This window comes from Manduca sexta, chromosome 4 (genome assembly GCF_014839805.1).
Source record: "Manduca sexta isolate Smith_Timp_Sample1 chromosome 4, JHU_Msex_v1.0, whole genome shotgun sequence".
NCBI classification, from domain to species: Eukaryota; Metazoa; Arthropoda; class Insecta; order Lepidoptera; family Sphingidae; genus Manduca; species Manduca sexta.
The window spans coordinates 1,081,620-1,100,855 of NC_051118.1; the positions used below are offsets into that span (position 1 = coordinate 1,081,620).

Here is a 19,236-nt window from a genome sequence, read left to right on the forward strand (position 1 = left end):
ACGGGTATACTCAATTAAGCCGATATAATGAGATATATCGACTTCGGGTGCTTGAACACCTCTTTGTTCAGCCAAGGAAATATTAAACCAATTTGCATTTTATATGTTAATGTATTGTCAACTTCAATTGATATCAAGTGATTGATAAGATTTCCACTTTCAACCACGAAAATCACTTCTTTATACGGAGTATTATTGTTATGTAATTGTTACCTAATTAGTTAATGTATTTTTTGAAGACATTTTGTTATGTTTAACTAATTTAGATTCTTACATATTTTGATAAGTACGCCATTTTTTTTACGAACATAACCTTGTCTATTGACAATAAAAAACGTTTATATTTAAAACAAAGCATCTTTATTTGTAATATCTATCTGATTATCCTCTCGTTTGATATAAAATAAGTAGGGACGACTTCATACAAAAATAAACATCTCATATAATAAATAATACGCTCACTTATAAACGTTGCGTTGACAGCTGTCAAATTTGTCACATTGACAGCTCCTGTCAAACTATTGTCAGTTAGGCGTTGTTACTTTAACATATTTGTTTAACGTTATTTTAAAGTGTTTTCTCAGATTTTCTTTAGACATAAATTATTTGCAACGTTTATAAGTAAAAATGTACAGTTAAAACAAGAAGAGAAATTGAATGCAGTCACAGAAAAATTTCCACAGTAAACGTATTCTAAGTATATTTAATTACGCGAAATTTACTTGAACACTGACTGGTTGATATTTTTCTGTCGCTGCACCACATAACACAATAATCCACGGATTTGTCGCCACGTCGGCCGAATGTCCGATCCGCAAATAAATATCTATAGAAAAGTCAAAATATAAAAAGGACAATAAAAAATTATCTGATTCAAAATCAGCGACAAATAACTCAATGATAAAAACTTATAGCTTAAAATAATGTTTTACATCTAGCTTGTAAGAAATATATTAGATAAATTGTACAATGTCCTGTCTGTACCACAAGCGCGGAGGGGTTGACTGCAATGTTTTCTGGTTTTATACAAAAATTTTAAGCAAGTTTTATGTTGTTTTTCGTTCATTTTATTATAAAAGCAAAGCATCGCTTTGCCAGCAGTCTTAAGCGTTGGCCGAGTAAGACGGGGGCCGACGCTAGCGCGAGCCACATCTTGCTATGGAAGACTGTAAATCTAAGAATATAAAACTGCGTCATCTAGCGACTTTTCCTAGCGAATTCGCAAAAATTGCACCAGACATAACTACTTTATAAAATAATTTAAAAAGGTATTTTTTCATCGAAATCAACCCGCTCCGCCGTCCCACGTTTCACAGAAATATACGTAACGCAAACAGACAAGGAAAAAAAAACACTTTGTGTCATGTTCTAGCTTTAAATCTAGACTTTCATCCCTAACACGAGGTCCGAATCCCCAACCCTCTGGAATGTCCGGTTTAAGAATAAAAAAAATGACAATGCGATGATAAAATAGCGCGATAGCTTATCATTAACGTTTTAACGTGCGACGAATAGCGTATTATAAATACTTGTTATTTTTATAACAATTTTTTGAAATAACGCCATAGCGTTATTATAACGATTTTTTTTCATGAAAATATATAAAACACAATAAAATGCCCAACTGGCCTTAAACACGGTGCGAGAATTCTAAACATTGACCATCTAAGCCGTATTCGGGCTGTTTCATCGACTTGGAAATCTACATGTTCTAGTTGAAAATAATTGTATCTGTAAGTTCCTTGAGTTTCTCTAAATTACGTAACCTTTATAAAATATAATTTTGTTACGTAAAAAACTATATAAACTACGATTGTGATATAACTGTTGCGTAATGTAACCATCAAATATAATTCAACATTTTATTACAATTTTATTTTGAATCATTTTCAAATTCCACTAGAATCTTTATTCAATTCAATGTTTCGATAATTATTATTAAACTGCTATTTAAAATTTTTATTCCAACAAAAATAGAGAAGTCGTTAAAAATAAGTTGTTTTTTTTTTATTTAAATGCAGAAGTTTCCAAGTCGACAATCCCGCTGCACGTTTAGCCAAGCCGTATGAAAATGCACGCACATCCGCTGATATTTTTTTCACATAAGTTTCGCACGTAATTCTAACTCTTAAATAGTAGCACCTAATTGGTGATTAAATATGACGTCACGCCGGTCTCGTCCAATAGGCATGTCTCTATGTCTATAAAAAAGTCTATCTCGATATGCATTCTATACACGCGAAGACTGAATTTAAATCTCAAAATTTTTATATTCAATGTCGATACTTTGTTCTTTATCGATAGATGCCACGTCACTATTGAACGAGACCGACGATACAGCTCTAGCAACACTTTAATAATATATTTTACTGTTATTTTTTCATGCGAGTACCTGTGACCTTTTGATAAATAAAGTTACCCTATAATTACAACGTCAAATATTTTTTATGTAAATTTGTTTACTTGAGTAAATAATGTATAACATTCTATTTCTCTTGTAAATATAGATCAGCAAAAATTAATAAATTCTATAGTTTTACAGATGACTATCAAAATACTATTGACTGTCGATATATCGATAAATAACTCACAAAAGGTCACAAGTCACTCTATAAAACAACTCGAATTAGTCCCGTGCTACATTGTATTGTTTGAGAAATTTAAAAACAAAAATATTTAACACGAAAATATCTTAGGCCGGCCGCTAGTTCGAGTCGAGACCCAGTCGACGTGCAGGGAATCCAGAGGCGTTTTCATGCCGCCCTTTGTTTTTCTAACAGCGCTAACAAATCGAAGTGATACAATGTAATTCTTCATTTAACTCTTATTCCTAATTGCGCACCCTAATTTTTCGCCTGCACCTCGACCCGGCGTCGACTTCGCCATTAGCTACCCGCCATAGATGCCTTTTTATACCTAAAAACGGTGGTCTAACTCGTGTGACATGGTTTTAAAGCTATCACGTATAGAAAAGTTCTTACTGACGTGTTTGAGAGATTCCACTGAATACATAAAACACATTTTGTTAAAAAAAATGTTAACTATACTCGTTAATTTATGTTTAATATTTTTATCGAATACACACTATACAACAACTTTATCGATATCGATAAACTGTGATCATAATGTATCACAATACTTAGTCATCTCAATGTGTACACCATTTGACGTATTCAGTCGAACCACTCAAGCACAAATGAATGTGAATTATCATACTTTTTAGATTACACGAACACTTTATATTTTTTACTATGGCAACATTATCCTCAACTATCGAAGCCTTGCCGATCGGATGCTTGCATTTGCCTTAGCCTACACTTAAAAAACTTTTAATATCAACGCGTATCGATAAAAAAAAACATCGACACTTATATCGATTAACAGAATCGCAGCGTGTCGTCACAACATCGATATTAAATATAATTAATATTATTTTAATTATTTAATATAAATGTTTTTCAATAACTTAATAATAATATTCGCAGTGTCGTTACATGCTAGGTAGTACGTACGGTGACCGTCGTTGTGCCCACCTGTTCGCTGTTGTGACGGCTGTGTTGTGCGCGGTGGTGTGTGGTGACTGTTGTGACGCGTTAAGGCTGCGTGCTCTGTTGTTGGATCTCGATCTTCTCGACGGTCATGTCCGGGTTCATCGCTGTGGCCTCCTGCGATACAAATTACAAATAATTAATATATTATTCTCATATTATATATTAATCGGTGTACGGACGGGATGCGTTGTTGGTGATGTTACATATACGTGACCATACGTCTCGTATTGACCGGGATGATCCCGTCAAGCCCCGAAAAGTCCACGGGACTGCCAATTATAGAACAGACACACCTTACGCCTTTATTCCCAAAGAGATAGACAGGAGAAACTACACCACCCAATTTTCGTCATGTGTGTTCCGTCCCATGATATGATACGGAGCGAGCCTATAGCTATATCGGCCACAAATATCGGATCAACACCCCATACACCTACCATACATACGGGAATGTGAAATGTAATGAAATGCTGGTCGATATATTATTTTTAGAGTCTAAAACACTCCTGACCTCGCAAAATTGATTTGTATTAATATAAATGAACATATATGAACAGGTTACATGTGGTGTACCTGTATGGCCTCGGCGAGGGCGCGGTCGTGGTCGATGGGGTCGCCGTCCGACTGGATCGTGATCTTCTGTTCCACGCGGGTCTCGATCACGCCGTTGCGCTCCGTCTTGTACTAAACGAATTGCATTACATTGGTCATTATTAACTTTGTTTGTTTAGATTATAATAGTAGCATAGGATAGTGGTTTAAAATGTTCAATTTATATGAGCCTGTAGGTACGTTTTTTTGGTCTGTGTAGATTTTTTGTCACAGAATATTAAATAAAAATGGCTAGCATATTATTTTTACGTACTGCAATTTTACATACATTAAAATTGAATTAACTAGAATCCTCCGCAGCAGGCTTTCTCGCTATCATATTAAACCGTCAAGGTTGATCTGAGCAGTTCTCCATAAGAATTTCGATGATATGTGATGTTTGCAAACCCACACTAGATGAGCGTGGTGGACTAGGCTTAAAGCCGCTCAGTAGTAGAGGAGGCCCGTGGCCCGTGGGAGTGGTATAGCTATAAGGTGCGTGGTGTGTACTGACGGTGATGGTCTCGACGGTGCGCGTCTTGGAGCTGATGGTCTGCGAGGACACCACCTCGCCGTCCGCGCCGCCCGCCGCCGCCGCCGCGCTGTCCGCCGCGATGCTGGCCTGCGGACCCGTGCTCATCTGCAATTACACACGACAATTGTAACATAGTATACTCATGTCGGTATTACTAAATGAGAAGACTTATCTAACCTAATAATCTGATGCTAGACCAAATTACCCAGAAATTGGCAAAATTATTTTCAATATTTTTAATACTTAAGCCGATAGACACATAACTGATAGAGCTACGTTGTTATGAAAATCATCCACTGTACTACTACAGAGTCCACTGACATGAACAGTAGTCTTTCTCTAAGGTAGCTGCTTCCATGGGAATATCCATATGCCCAAGTTATATTCCCTACTCTCACTCGCATTTCCTTCCACAAAGTTCGGCAACACAACTACAATTTCCATTATTGTATATTCATAGGTATTACTGATCACTTACTATCACGAAACTCAAATGCCGGTTTATAGTACGCGAATCGCTTGCCTTGCTCATTGCTCGACACCCGATGCGAAACTAAATACGATTGAATAACGCGAGCATAGGTCAAACGAATACTGTTTGCCTTGTATACTCATATCATATACAGAGTATTGCAAAAACATATATCCCTAATATATGTTAACACCCTATACAGAATAGTTTGTAGCTTATTTAAGAGGATAAAACTGATAACATTTAAGTTTTTCATTAATATGTTCGTCTCGCTACTCTAGAATAGCTATAATTAGTAAATTTATATATAATTTGGACATCCAGTAATTGTTACATTAAAATAAAATTATTTTAGGGACTTTACCCGCGATTTTTATATTATAATTTTCTCCCGACGTTTCGAAGACTTTGCAGCCTTCGTGGTCACGGAGGGGTGGACTGAAGTGTTGTCATGTACAAAGTCATAGTTATTGTATTTTGGTTTAATTTCTCCATAATTAAGATTACAAGATCCAGGATACAAAAAAGAAATAAAAAAACAAATCATATATTTAACTTTACTACAACTTGTTCTCTCTGTATTTCGTTTCAGTTTACACTCAACACCCTGTACACTAGGGATTCCGGGTCATCAATTAGTTTCATTAATCCTTATAAAAAATATTAAACAGTTTGTCGGTATCGTTGGTAGAATACGACGGATAAAAAAAAAAAGTTTAAAAGTGCGTTGACATGTCAGTATTGCACACGTTTGCAAAAAGCCCTGCGGGTTACGCGCATGCTATTTATTGTGGTAATGTTACTGTTCTACTTATTTATTTTCACGGCAAAATGACTCCACTGGACCTAATGGTAAGTGGACAGGGTCCAGAAATATTTATGCCTTACTAATCGGCATAACTATTCCCGCCTATTTAAAATCGGATATATACGAGCTGATCCCGGAACGCAGCACACATCGTGGACTATGGCGAGCTTACACCTCGTGTATGGTCGCCATCCGTGTTGACGCAAGTATCCAACCACCAGTAACCTTGACACAAGCAGCATCCTAGCTCAAAGAGAGACTTTCCCGCCCTCACACCCACCACTACAACTCCTGTAAGCCAGGATCAGCAGTGGCACGCATTTTATGACACCGAGCGGTGAAGCTCGGCGAGTCTCAGGGAACACTAATATGTCATTATCCCGCAACGGAATTAATAAAATAGAAAGATAGGGAGGAGTTACAAATATTAATTGTCCATTTCTCTCCAGAGCAACGCGGGTGATAAAATCATGATCTAAGGAGGCGTTTTAACCTCAAGGATAGGGACGTTTAGAACTAGATAAGCTAGTTATAAATCACCACGGATAAAATTAAAAGAAAGGGTCCTATCACATGAGCTGTTAGATTTGATTATAATAGGCATGGCAAAAACGCCGGAAAGCACGGAAATTCCGTCTAGACTCTACAACTCCAGTATCCTAGCTCGGTGACTCCTGCTGTAGACTGACTATGGAGCTGTTGTACTCACCCTAGCAGTGGCTCCGTGCACCATACTGCCGAAGGGAGCATTGCCCATCACCGTACTCGTCGTTGTGGTCTTGTACGAGCCGGGCTCCTACAACACATATACATACCATACTAAATATATTATGTAACAAAAAATACTTCATGTTGAGGTAAATATGCCCTGGTACTTGCGATATAGATGTGCTAAGAGCTTTTGTACTAGTATTTATATAATAATCGCATTGTAAACGTATAGGTCCAAGACTGTAACGGATCTAGGAGTTGGGGAAAAGCCTTCGATTAACTAATTACTATACACTGTTTAGAATCATCAGTAATGGGTGTATACTGTACGGTAGAGCTTCGGTTATCCGAATTAATTAGGATGGGTAGAGGAAAATCTGGTTTATTCTGAGAAACATACTATATACTTTTATGTATGTACTAATATACAAATAAAAACATATATAATGAATACCGTTTATCGGTGTGTTGAGAAGGAAATGAAGTACCGTAGTTTAAGGAAGAAACATATTGTTTAATCAATATTGGAGCGTGTCTAGTTCGAATAATCGACGTTCTACTTACTGTATTACTAGGTGTTGTATATTTTAAGTTTTAACGAAGAAGTTATGTTTCCTTTCTCCCTCTTACTCAAGAGAAACATCCCGAAGATATAGATAATACAGAAATCCGGTAGGCAAGGGATTGGCTGTGCCTTTGACATTGCTTTAATCTATAGGCGTCAGATTCTGCTTACCATCACGCAGATCACTAGCTCATTTGCCTTCTAAAGCAATAAAAAAAATACAATGATTGTTAAAAAAAAAGTTGCCGGTCATCTCGGCTTACCTGTCATATCAACATACCTTGAATCATACCTGAATATAAGAGAAATCTTTCAAAAACATTATCACACTCCATGCATCATGTATCGTAACGTAGGATGCAACATGCAACAGAACAAGGGACGCAACGGCTAACATGCTACACACTCACACACTCTAAACACAGTTTGTGGACTATATTTTTGAGTATAATTTGGTCCCGAACTTTGAATCTAAAAACTTGTAGTAATTATGGGTCCAAAGTTTTTTTAAATTGGGACCAAACTTTAAACCCAATTTAGTGATAATTTTGGGCTAAAGTGAGGTGATCAAAATAATTGATCCAATAAAAAATCTAATACTCTACTGTGTCGGCCTCTGTGAGGCCCTATACAAATACGTTACTATAATGCGGAGATGCCCTTTTTCAACCCCTATACTTACTTGACCTGTAAAAATATCCTTATAATTAATGGACTTGTGATGTTTTAATTTATGAGGTTAATATGGTATGTTTTAACTGTGGTCAGTGAAAACTTAAAATTCATGTGTTTTTGATTACATATAACAGTTTTTATGACCTACACTATAAAAAATAGTGAATAAAGTATATGTTTATTTTGTGAAAATTATAATTTAAATTTTTAATTTTTTTCATTCTATATTTTAAAGTTGTCATAAAAAAAACGATATTGATTGAGTACAGACAACCGAATTTCGATTTCAAAAACACGTCCAACATTTTCGCGATTTTTAAATGAAAATATCCCGGTAATGAATAATCCCTAAAACCGTTTTCACTGACCACTATCCCCCACTCACCGTGACGTAGTAATGCCCCTCGCCGCCGACGTCGTCCAAGTCGATGGGCGTGCCGGAGTCGCCGCTGCTCAGCGAGCTCGCCGAGCCGCGCCGCGCGAGCTGTTACCACAACGGTGCGCCGTGTGTATGGTGTGATGTTACCACCGGGTTAACGTTGCATGCGACGTTGGTGGGGATGGGGGGGGGGGGGGAGAAAAAAAAACGGAAAATTAGAGAACGTGCAGTCAGTATGGCAGCTTTTCATGGCCGAATGTTTATTTTCATGTTATTCAGTTTTGACTGGATCTAGTGTTGAATAAATTCGTTTTGTTATACATTTAGAACGGTTAATGATATTAAAAACACAGAAGCTAGTATTTGACAGCTCAATAATACGATTAGAAAGAAAAGTAAAATTTGGAAAAATAGGAAAAATAATTAAGACATTGTCTAAAATTTCAAAACAAAATCAATAACTAATCGCAATTACTTTTGAACGACAAAAATTAGGCTATACTTTAAATGGCATTTAATAATAATTATTGTTAAGATCTGATATTTCATAATATTAGTTCCTCATGAACAGCCACATCAATGACCATCGATTTAGTTTTATTATGAATTCGCAGGAGTTTGTTTGTATTTAACAAAATAATTATTGCATAGAGTAGGCCAAAGCTTGTTCATTATCAAAACCATGCAGCGGCTTAAACTTTGGACGTCGGAAATGAATCGTATGCATCGAATGAGACATTCTCAAAAGCTTATAAACTTCCAATCGTGAAATTTTTGTCAAAAAGCTGTCATAAACCAAGCGAAATCATATAAAAAAAATAAAAAAGAAGAAACTCAAAAGAATCGGATGAGCTTACATGCTAAATGTGTGAACGCTGGGACGTGATGTGAGAAGTGAATGTTACCTGGTCGCCGGTGGTCACCATGGTCTTGACCTCCTGTGTGAGGACGCGCTGCTCCTGCCTGGTGGCGGAGGAGGTGAGGGTGTGCGCGACCGTCTTCTCCTCCATCTGCTGGGTCTTGGCCTTGGTGTCGAGGTCGTGGTGCGTGGTGGCGGTGCGCGTGGTCACGGCGCGCGCCGTCACGTACGGACTCTTCCCCTCCATTGGCTCAACACTTTCCGCCTACATTAGGTTAGACTAGCATGCTTTTACTGTACACATGGATCTACTGAAGCTTGGATGAACGAAAATTAAGTTGAGGCACACGAAACAAAAAAAAAACACATTAAAAAAAAGGAATGGCGTCTCGTTTGCCGATTATTACGTTATTATATAGAATGTAACGCACCTTGTTGGTGTGAGTGGAGAAGGTAACCTCGCCGGTGCCGAGGTTCTCGACCTCGTGTTCCACGTTGTGGGTTACGCCCTCGTCATTCTTGGTGAGGAGTTGCTTGGTAGTGGTTTTCACGACGACGGGAGGAGTGGGCGTCTTCTTTGCCCGCTGCGAGATCGGGATCTTTGAGGACAGAGGGGTGGTGGAAGACACGAAACCCTGGTGCCTGATGTGCTCGCTTGTCGTGTACTCTGTGAAGGTTTTGGGCTCGTCGCCTCTGTGCGGACTCTCGTCTTTGCCGAAAGTGGAGAATTTGTGTGTGTTCACGGTCTGGATGTCAATGTTCGCGGGCAGGTCTTGCGTCTCCTTCTCGATCGTGTAATTTCCGCTCTTGTCTTCGAAATGTGATGGATCGATTTGTGAGTAGTGAAGGATGAGTTGTCCGGTGACGGGATCTCGGACAGCCGTGCTGGGGTCGATGTCACCTGTGTCGGGATCGATATCTCCGTACTCCGTCTTTATCCTGCCAGTGACGGGGTCAATTTTGCCTGATAACGTCATGGTTTGGGTCACGGTTGTTCTAGCGCCCTTGAGTCGTGGGTCATCTGGGTCCACATCAATTGTTTCTCCTGTAATGGGGTCGATGATCTGGTACAAGTAAACGGTTTTTGTGGTGATAATCCTACCGGTAGTTTCGTCGATCGTGCATTCCTTAGGATCGACTTCTTTCACGCGGCCCTTTTCGTCTTTCTGTGTGATGACGAAGATCTTGATGATGATCAGCCTGCCGGTCCTGTGGTCGATTTTACCCAGCTTCGTGTAAATTTCCCCAGTTCCAGGGTCGACTTGAGAGGCCGAGTACAGCGGTTGGTTGTCTTCGTCGAATTCTCCGGTCGCCGTGTAGATCTGTCCATTGACAGGGTCGACCTTGATGAGTGACTTATCGATGTCTGTCGCTCGTACAATATTCCCGGTCTTGGGGTCGGTGCGACCGTATATTGTGATAATATAGCCAGTAAGCGGGTCGATTTGTCCAGCCGTGTACAAGAGCTCTCCAGTTTGTGGGTCTTTTGGACCTGCGACCCAGATCTGATTAGTTTTGGGGTCAACTTTAACGTTCTTCGGATCATTGGAGACAATCTGTTTACCAGATACGGGATCGACTTTATTTTGGATAATCCTCAAGCAGATCAACCTACCGATATCTTTGTCTGGTTTGCCGGACTTCGGGTTGATTTGACCACTCCTCAACATAAACTGACCCGTGACAGGATCAACTTTGAGATCTTGGCTTTCAAACTTGCCTGTCTTGGGATCATTGTATGTCACAGTGCCCTTGACAAGGTCAATCTGGCCGTATTTGGTGTCAATTTTGTTGTTTTCAGGATTAAGTTGACCGGTGGAACTTTCGATAGCAGAATGTTTAGACTCAATAACACCTTTCTTGGAGTCCAGTTTACCTACAAACGTGGTCACTTCAACAACTGGGTCGATATGAGTACCGACAACAATGATTTGACCGAGCTTGGGGTCTAATTTGCCAGTTTTGGGGTCAATAGCACCCTTGATTGTAATGATGCCGTTATTTTCGTCAATATCAACATGTTTTGTATCAGATGTATCTGTGACAAAGATAACGCCGTTTGAAGGATCGATAACTCCATATTTAGTCGAGATGTGACCAGTGTCAGCGTCCACTTTACCTTTGGTGTGCTCAACTGTACCCGCGTCGATGTCAACTTTACCAGTTCTAGGATCTAACGGACCTGTAATTGTTGTGATCTCTACTACAGGGTCGTCTTGTTTCGCCACGCTCATGATCATTCCCATGTTAGGATCAAGCTTGCCAGTCCTCGGATCAATGGCACCAGAATTAATGAATATTTGTCCTGTTTCTGTAAGGACAAGTCCATCTTTGCTCTGTTTGTGTCCAGCCGCGTCACTGACGACGATGTTTCCTCTCTTAGAATCGATCACACCGTATTTTGTCTCAATTAGGCCGTTGGGATCAAGGATACCGGTGAGATGCTCCACTTCAGCAGTGTTCATGTCTGGTTTCTTAGTCTTAGGATCTAGCTTAGTGAAGATAACCATGATTTTAACGATCCTACGCTTGGGCGGCTCTGGAGGCGCCATTGTAGGTTTGACTGGCGTCCGCGGTGTAGTGGGTGTGAGCGGTGCCGGCTTCTGAGCATAACTACTGATAACAGGCGATGAAGTTCTTACTGGCGATTGCAATGGCGATGGAGTCTGCGCCTTCACTGGAGTTGGAATCTGTTTGGCTGGGGACACGCTAGCTCTCTGCGTGGCTGGGGCTAGTACGTGCTGCTTATCGACAATACTCAACTGCTGAGCGAAAGAAGGCTCTACTTTTCCAGTTTTAGGGTCTACAACCGATGTCGTGATGATCAGGTTTCCGGTCTTAGGATCTACGTCAGCTTGTTTCAGTTCTTGTTTGCCAGTTACAGGGTCCTTATACAGAATTTGCCCAGAACGTGGGTCGATAATACCGAATTCAGTGTGTATTTTGCCATCTTCGCTGACGTAACCCTTAGCGGCGTCCACGTTACCGGCGGCAGCATCAACCGACTTCGTATAGGGATCGTATCTGCTAGTAACAATAACGAGACGAATTTCTCCTTTCGAGACTGGAGGTTTGTGATAAGGCACGACGGTTTTGTTAACAACACTGAACTGTTGTACGAGGTTTGGATCCACTCTGCCGGTCTTGGGATCAACAACGTTAGACGAGACAACCATATGGCCAGTGACAGGGTTGACTTGAGCTTTCTTGACTTCTTGTTTCCCTGTCTTAGGATCGGTGACAACGATCTCTCCGGTGACTGGGTCAATGACTCCAACAGCAGTACGGATTTTACCATCAGGCCCAACTGTTCCACTAACCGTGTCCACATGCCCTTGACTGGGGTCGATTTTCTTTGTCCTCGGGTCATATTTCGTTGTAATAATAACGAGATGAATTTCTTTTTCAACAGGTTTGGTGTCCTTTTCGACTACAGTGAATTGTTGGGCCAAGGAGGAGTCTGGTTTGCCTGTTTTCGGGTCAACGACTCCCGAGGCAAGGATGAGATTATTTGGCTTAGCACCACCAGCAAGATCTACAACAGCTTGTCTGACCTCATGTTTTCCAGTCTTAGGATCGACGTATTCGATCTTTCCAGTCTTGGGGTCGATGACTCCGTAATTAGTATGTACACGGCCATCACTGGCCACAATACCTTTCGAAGTCTCAATGTGACCGTTAGGATTATCAAGCTTCTTATTTTTCGGATCGTATTTACTTGTAATAATAACAAGTTGGACTTCCTTTCCAGGGACAGCCGCGAAGGTGTCCTTAGGTTTCTCGACGACGCTTATCTGTTGTCCAAGGGTAGGATCAACGTGGCCAGTTTGAGGATCAACCACTCCTGAAGTAAGCGAGAGGTTTCCTGTTTTCGGGTCCACGGTGGCTTTCTTGGTATCACGTCTGCCTGTTATTGGGTCAATCATGGTAATATCACCAGTAACTGGATCGACTTCTCCAAATTCAGTATGGACCTTGCCGTCAGCGCCAGTTGTACCAGGAATTGAGTCAACGTGTGCATTAGCCAGATCTAATTTCTTATTCTTCAGATCATACTTAGATGTAACAATGACCAAGTTTACGTATTTGGGTTTAGGCGCGTCTTTGTCGACCACTGTGAGCTGCTGGGCAAGGGACGGATCCGTCCTGCCTGTCTTGGGATCAACAACGCCGGAAGTGATCAGCATATGACCAGTCTTAGGGTCAGTGACAGCTTGCTTGACCTCATGTTTGCCTGTCTTGGGATCGACATGCTCAATCTTTCCTGTCCTTTGATCGATGATGCCATAGTTGGTGTGTACCCGACCATCGGACGCGAGAACACCTCGTGAAGTTTCAACAAATCCGTTAGGGTTGTCCAATTTTTTCGCTCTTGGGTCGTACTTGCTTGTGATGATAACAAGCTGTACTTCCTTACCAGGAACTGCGGCAAAGGTGTCTTTAGGTTTTTCGACAATACTGAGTTGCTGTCCAAGAGTGGGATCTACTTGTCCTGACAATGGATCTACGACTGAAGACGTTAGCAGGAGATTACCTGTCTTCGGATCAACTGCAGCTCTCTTAACCTCCTTTTTGCCCGTAACCGGGTCAGTTACAATAATTTCGCCACTGTTAGGGTCTACCACTCCATATTCTGTGTGAACTTTATCATCAGAAGTAATTTTACCAGGCACGGTGTCGACATGAGCGTCCTTCAAGTCCAATTTTTTATTCTTAAGATCATACTTAGACGTGACAATGACCAAGTTAACGAACTTCTCAGGCACTCCTTTGTAATCTTTGTCCACGATAACCATTTGCTGAGCAAGGGAAGAGTCCACTTTTCCTGTCTTCGGGTCAACGACTCCTGAGGAAATGATAAGATGTCCAGTTTTGGGATCGGCTACGGCTTGTTTGATCTCCTGTTTTCCAGTTTTAGGATCAACGTATTCGATCTTTCCTGTTTTAGGATCAATAACACCAAAGTTGGTGTGTACACGACCGTCCCCAGCCATAATACCACGTGATGTCTCAACATGCCCGTTGGGGTTATCCAACCTCTTGTATTTGGGGTCATATTTACTTGTGATCACCACAAGCTGCACTTCCTTGCCTGGAACCGCCGCGAATTTATCTCTTGGTTTGTCAACTACGGTGATTTGTTGTCCTAGGGTAGGATCAACTTGTCCAGTAAGTGGGTCAACTACTCCAGATGTTAAAAGAAGATTGCCTGTCTTTGGATCAACAGCAGCCTTCTTGACCTCCTGTTTGCCTGTGGTCGGGTCCTTGAATGCTATTTCACCAGATTCCGAGTCTACAATACCATAATCGGTATACACCTTATCATCTACCCCATATTTACCAGGTATAGAATCAACATGGGCGTTAGTAAGATCCAATTTCTTGTTCTTCGGGTCATACTTGGATGTGACGATGACCAGGTTAGCGTACCTCTCAGGAATACCTTTTGGAGCATCTTTGTCTACGACAGTCAACTGCTGAGCGAGAGACGAGTCAGTCTTACCTGTCTTAGGATCAATAACGCCTGACGTGAGAATAAAGCTTCCAGTTTTGGTGTCAATATGAGCTTGTTTGGAATCACGTTTTCCTGTTTTTGGATCGGTAAAGTGTATTTTCCCTGTATCGGGATCAAGGACACCGAAATTTGTATAACATTTGGCATCCTTATCACTAATAATACCATGAGATGTCTCCACGAAACCATTGGGGTTGTCAAGTTTCTTATTCTTGGAGTCATATTTGGCCGTAATGGCCACAACTTGCACCTCCTTGCCCGGAACAGTGCCGAAGGTATCGATAGGTTTGTCGACAATGCTATACTGTTGTCCTAGCGAAGTATCAAGTTGTCCCGTCCTGGGATCGACGACACCAGAGAGCAGAAGAATGTTTCCTGTCTTAGGATCGACTTGAGCTTGCTTGATTTCATGCTTACCAGTTTTAGAGTCTGTGACTTGAATTTCACCTGTTCTAGGGTCAATAACGCCGTACTCGGTGTAGATTTTACCGTCGGTTCCACTAAGTACGCCTTTGACAGAGTCGACGTGGGCGAAGTTCGGGTCCAACTTCTTATTCTTCAAGTCGTATTTGCTTGTAACGACCACCAGCCTGACTTCTCTATTAGCTTTCGTAGCGTCTTTTTCAACAATGCTGAATTGCTGACCGAGCGATAAATCAACTTTTCCAGATTTGGGATCAATTACCCCGGTGGTTATCAAAATATTGCCAGTTTTGTGATCAACGTAAGCTTGTTTGGGCTCTTGCTTGCCCGTTTTGGGGTCGATATAGTCAATCTTGCCTGAACGAGGATCTATAAGGCCATAGTTTGAACTGACGTTACCATCGGGACCAACCACTGCTCTCGACAAATCTACGTGACCATGAGAAGCGTCCAACTTCTTATGTTTACCGTCATACTTGCCAGTGATAACAACTAGGTCAACTTCGCGGCCAGGCTTAGCACCAACTTTGTCACTGGACCTTTCAACGAAGCAATACTGTTGGGCCAGTGTTGGATCAATTTTACCCGTATTTGGATCGACTACACCAGATGTAAATAAAATGTGACCAGTTTTGGAATCAACGTGACCATTTTTGACATCTTGTTTGCCTGTAGCAGGGTCTGTGAAGGTAACCTGCCCAGATTTTGTATTAATCAATTCCTTGTCAGTCTGAATTTTGCCGTTGGCTTTATTCAAAGTTCCCTTAGCAACAAGAATAGTACCGTTGGCATCGTCAAGTTTCTTTGTCTTAGGGTTATATTTACCAGTAATTATGACAACCTGTACTTCATTTGGTTTGGGAATGACCACTGGCAGGGGAGTTGGAGGTTCGTGATGAGCCCTTTCGGAATCTAGAAGAGCGAGAGTTGGATCGATCAAGTTCTTGGCTTGCTCTTTCAAAGCAGCAGACTCAACGTAGTCGAGTCCAGGTGTCTTAAGTTTACTGAGATCTTCAGGTGTTTTCCGTTTCTCAGCGCTCTCAGCCACCTTCTTGTCTTCTCCTGGAGCATAGTTGAAAGCCAGTCCGGCTTTCTTAGTAGTAGGGCTTTGGGCATCAGCGCCGCGTTGTTTCTCTTCAGAGATCGGCTCTTTATCGTAGCTAAATCCGCCTTGGATAAAGGGTTTGGAGCGTGTAGGACTCTTTTCTGTATCGGTATACACGTAGGGCTTGGTGAAGCCTGGTTTGTCCTCCTTCGTGGGACTCTTCTCAACAGAACTGTCAAGGTTCGATCCATCGTTCGAGGTATCGAGTACGGCCACTTTGGCTTTCGGTTCTTTCTCTTTTTTAGGAGACTTGTCTCCTTTTGGCGACTTGTCACGTTTCGGCGATTTCTCCTTTGGTGACTTCTCTTTTCGGGGTCCAAACAGGCCAAAACCTCCCTTTAGTTAGGACGGGAAGGGGAAACGGGAGGGAGAAACAAAAAAACAAAAAATATAACATAAATTACACAAAGAAATGCAACATGTAGCGATTTGGTACCGGTTGGAGGTGGACCACGACGTTAATACATTGACCTGTCACTGAGACATACTTAGTGGTAAAGCCTGATCCAACTTCAAGAATGCCAATTATATCTATTTCTGTGGATCACAACTACTTATGTCACAATATCAGACCATGTAGTAAGGCGTAGACTTTAGAACCGTTACCAAACCGCATAGCGAACATAATATATAAAATTGCATGTACATGCATCGCACTATATGTTGCATCTAACATATATAACTATGTATGTACATTTATACAAGTGTCAGTGAGTGATGGGCGATCGTTATTAAATTTAGAATTTTATTTTATTTTTTTTAATCGGTAAGTGTAAGAGCCAATTATGATTAAAAAAAAAATTGAATATTTAGATTACTGGTTTTTTTTATTCCTTGTTTAAGCATCACTTCAGTTTTATATTGTGTGATGAATTTTGGCCACATAGATTAAGAAGCCAAGAATATTTTTTTATATATTTTATACTGTAACCAAGGTGATCACTGGTCAGCACTCTTCATATATTATTTTGAGTATATCCTACGCTGGAAGATACTAACGACACCCAACTATATAATACCAAGTTTTCTATAACTATAAATAACCGAACTAATAGACCACCATTATTAAAAGTTATTAAAACTATACGTTAGAAATGTACTCAGCCTCTAACATATAAGTAATAATACTATTTCACATAGTTTATATCATATAAACATACTTCAACATTTCTTCCAACAATTTTTGATACATTTTGGCGATGCAAAATACAAAGCTACCCTTACGAATGTTCATTATACCCTCATACTAGGGAGTCCTCCCCACCCATTAAATTTCGCCAACCGATAGCCAATCATCCACAATAAACGGTGCTCTCTATCAAGATCTGTGTAAAACGTCACAACTCGTTGCGGACATGTCACGCCTACATTGTGTGCTACCATTCCCGCGTGCGCGCATGCGTACCTTGGACTTCTTGGGCGTCGTCTCGAGGTTGTTCGTGATGCCCGGGTCGCTGGATGTGTCCGTTCCTGGAAACGGCATTAGAGTTTATTGTAAAGCCGTGTTTGGACTAGCAAGTTCTGCCAGCAATATCATGCGCAAATTTTAAATGTGTGTACACTATCGGCAGTATTTAAATAATTCTATACAAATGCGACTTGGCGCAAATACTGCTTTATAATTTAGAAAGGTAAGCTTTTATCAATGTCAATCTTTATTTGGTAAAAGATAATGGCACCAGTCGCTACCTAAAAGTATTTTACTAATCTAAACCTCGTTTTAAATGTTATATCTTCAGGACTTTATTTTTTAAGTCCTGAGCAAAATGATGGAAACTCGAGTAATACACCCAGTTCTTCAAGTTTAGAGTCTGTAGAATGTGTAGGGGCTTGTCCTCTACTATTTTTTCGAAATGGAAACCTCATCAGTGCACCCACCAACACACTGCCTATCCATATAAAGACTTATACAACGGACTAAGCATAATAATAGATGAATGAATACTAACCCCCTTATTCATAGACGTTATTTATCTAAGGACGGAGCATTGCTGTAATAACAAGTATGTTTCTCAGTGCCCAACGGCACTGAAAACAGACATAGGGCCGTTGTGATTGGCTAATATTGTTGTATCTCAATATTAGCCAATCACAACGGCTCTATGTCTACGTACTGTGAAGGCTGCCATGTCGTCAGCACTGAGAACCAGACTAGTTATCACAGCAATGCTCCGTCCTTAGATAAATAACGTCTATGAATAAGGGGGTAAGTATCTTCGAGTGAGTGTAAAAGCGTACCGTTCTCAGCCGGTTTCCTTTCCGCAACCTTTCTGTCATCCTTGGCTGGTGCCGTGGGCATTACCTTCACGGCGCCTGGAGGTGGTTTCTGAAATTAGAAAAACATTCTTTAAGTTACATAAAAATATATTGAGAAGTAAATAATGAAAGCTTTTCGTGTGCTGTATATCGTTAGAGCTGTGTAAATAAATGTAATAAAAATTAAAATCATTTAGGTATGATAAATGCACACTACGCCTAAGTCCGAATCAAAAGACCCAATTTTGTGGAACAAAATCATTAATACCACAAAATAAATATGACTGCTGTTTTGACTCGGACACAACTTGAAAGAGCACTTTTATGACTCGGACTTAAGCGGAATTTTGCTTTTTAGTCTCGGACTTAAGCGGCAAGTTCCATTTTCAGACACGCACTTAACTCGAAAATTCTCTTTTTTAGACTCGCCCTTAAGTAGAAATTTCCTACAGATATTCAAATACAATACCAAAAAAAGCGATAAAAAATATCTAACTACGTCTAAACATTCAATGACACGTATAATGTTGTTGAGTAACCTTTTCGGCCCTGTCGGCGAGGTACTCGCCCTCCAGCGAGGAAGCGGAGGAGGCACTCGCGGTGCCGCCAGACTGACGCCGCAGCTGCTCCGGGCCGCGTTAACAGATATGTGGTACAGTGCCGGATTTGATTCACGTATTAACTCTTTCAACATGAACCCAGTGGTGGTGAGTATAGTGTAATGCTAACGAGAGATAAAGAGACTGCTGGTAGGTCTCTCATATGAGAGTCCTGGGTAGGTACTACCGCAA

General features: G+C 40.7%; 1 protein-coding gene across 4 annotated transcripts in view; it reads right to left on the bottom strand.

The window, feature by feature from the left end:
* Window positions 1-341: 341 nt before the first annotated feature.
* The window catches only part of LOC115453675 (protein 4.1 homolog), a 104,126-nt gene continuing 85,231 nt past the window's right edge, over window positions 342-19,236 (bottom strand). For 2 of the 4 annotated variants that reach the window (XM_037441060.1, XM_037441072.1), the window contains 9 exons: window positions 18,428-18,515; window positions 17,595-17,659; window positions 9,578-16,525; window positions 9,193-9,411; window positions 8,294-8,392; window positions 6,667-6,753; window positions 4,657-4,782; window positions 4,125-4,235; window positions 342-3,665 (listed from right to left, as the gene is read on the bottom strand). In XM_037441060.1, the coding sequence (XP_037296957.1) occupies window positions 3,594-3,665; window positions 4,125-4,235; window positions 4,657-4,782; window positions 6,667-6,753; window positions 8,294-8,392; window positions 9,193-9,411; window positions 9,578-16,525; window positions 17,595-17,659; window positions 18,428-18,515 (7,815 nt within the window). In that variant the 3' untranslated portion in view covers window positions 342-3,593. The remainder of the gene's footprint in view (window positions 3,666-4,124; window positions 4,236-4,656; window positions 4,783-6,666; window positions 6,754-8,293; window positions 8,393-9,192; window positions 9,412-9,577; window positions 16,526-17,594; window positions 17,660-18,427; window positions 18,516-19,236) is intronic. The other 2 variants (XM_037441063.1, XM_037441066.1) reach the window with 2 other exon arrangements.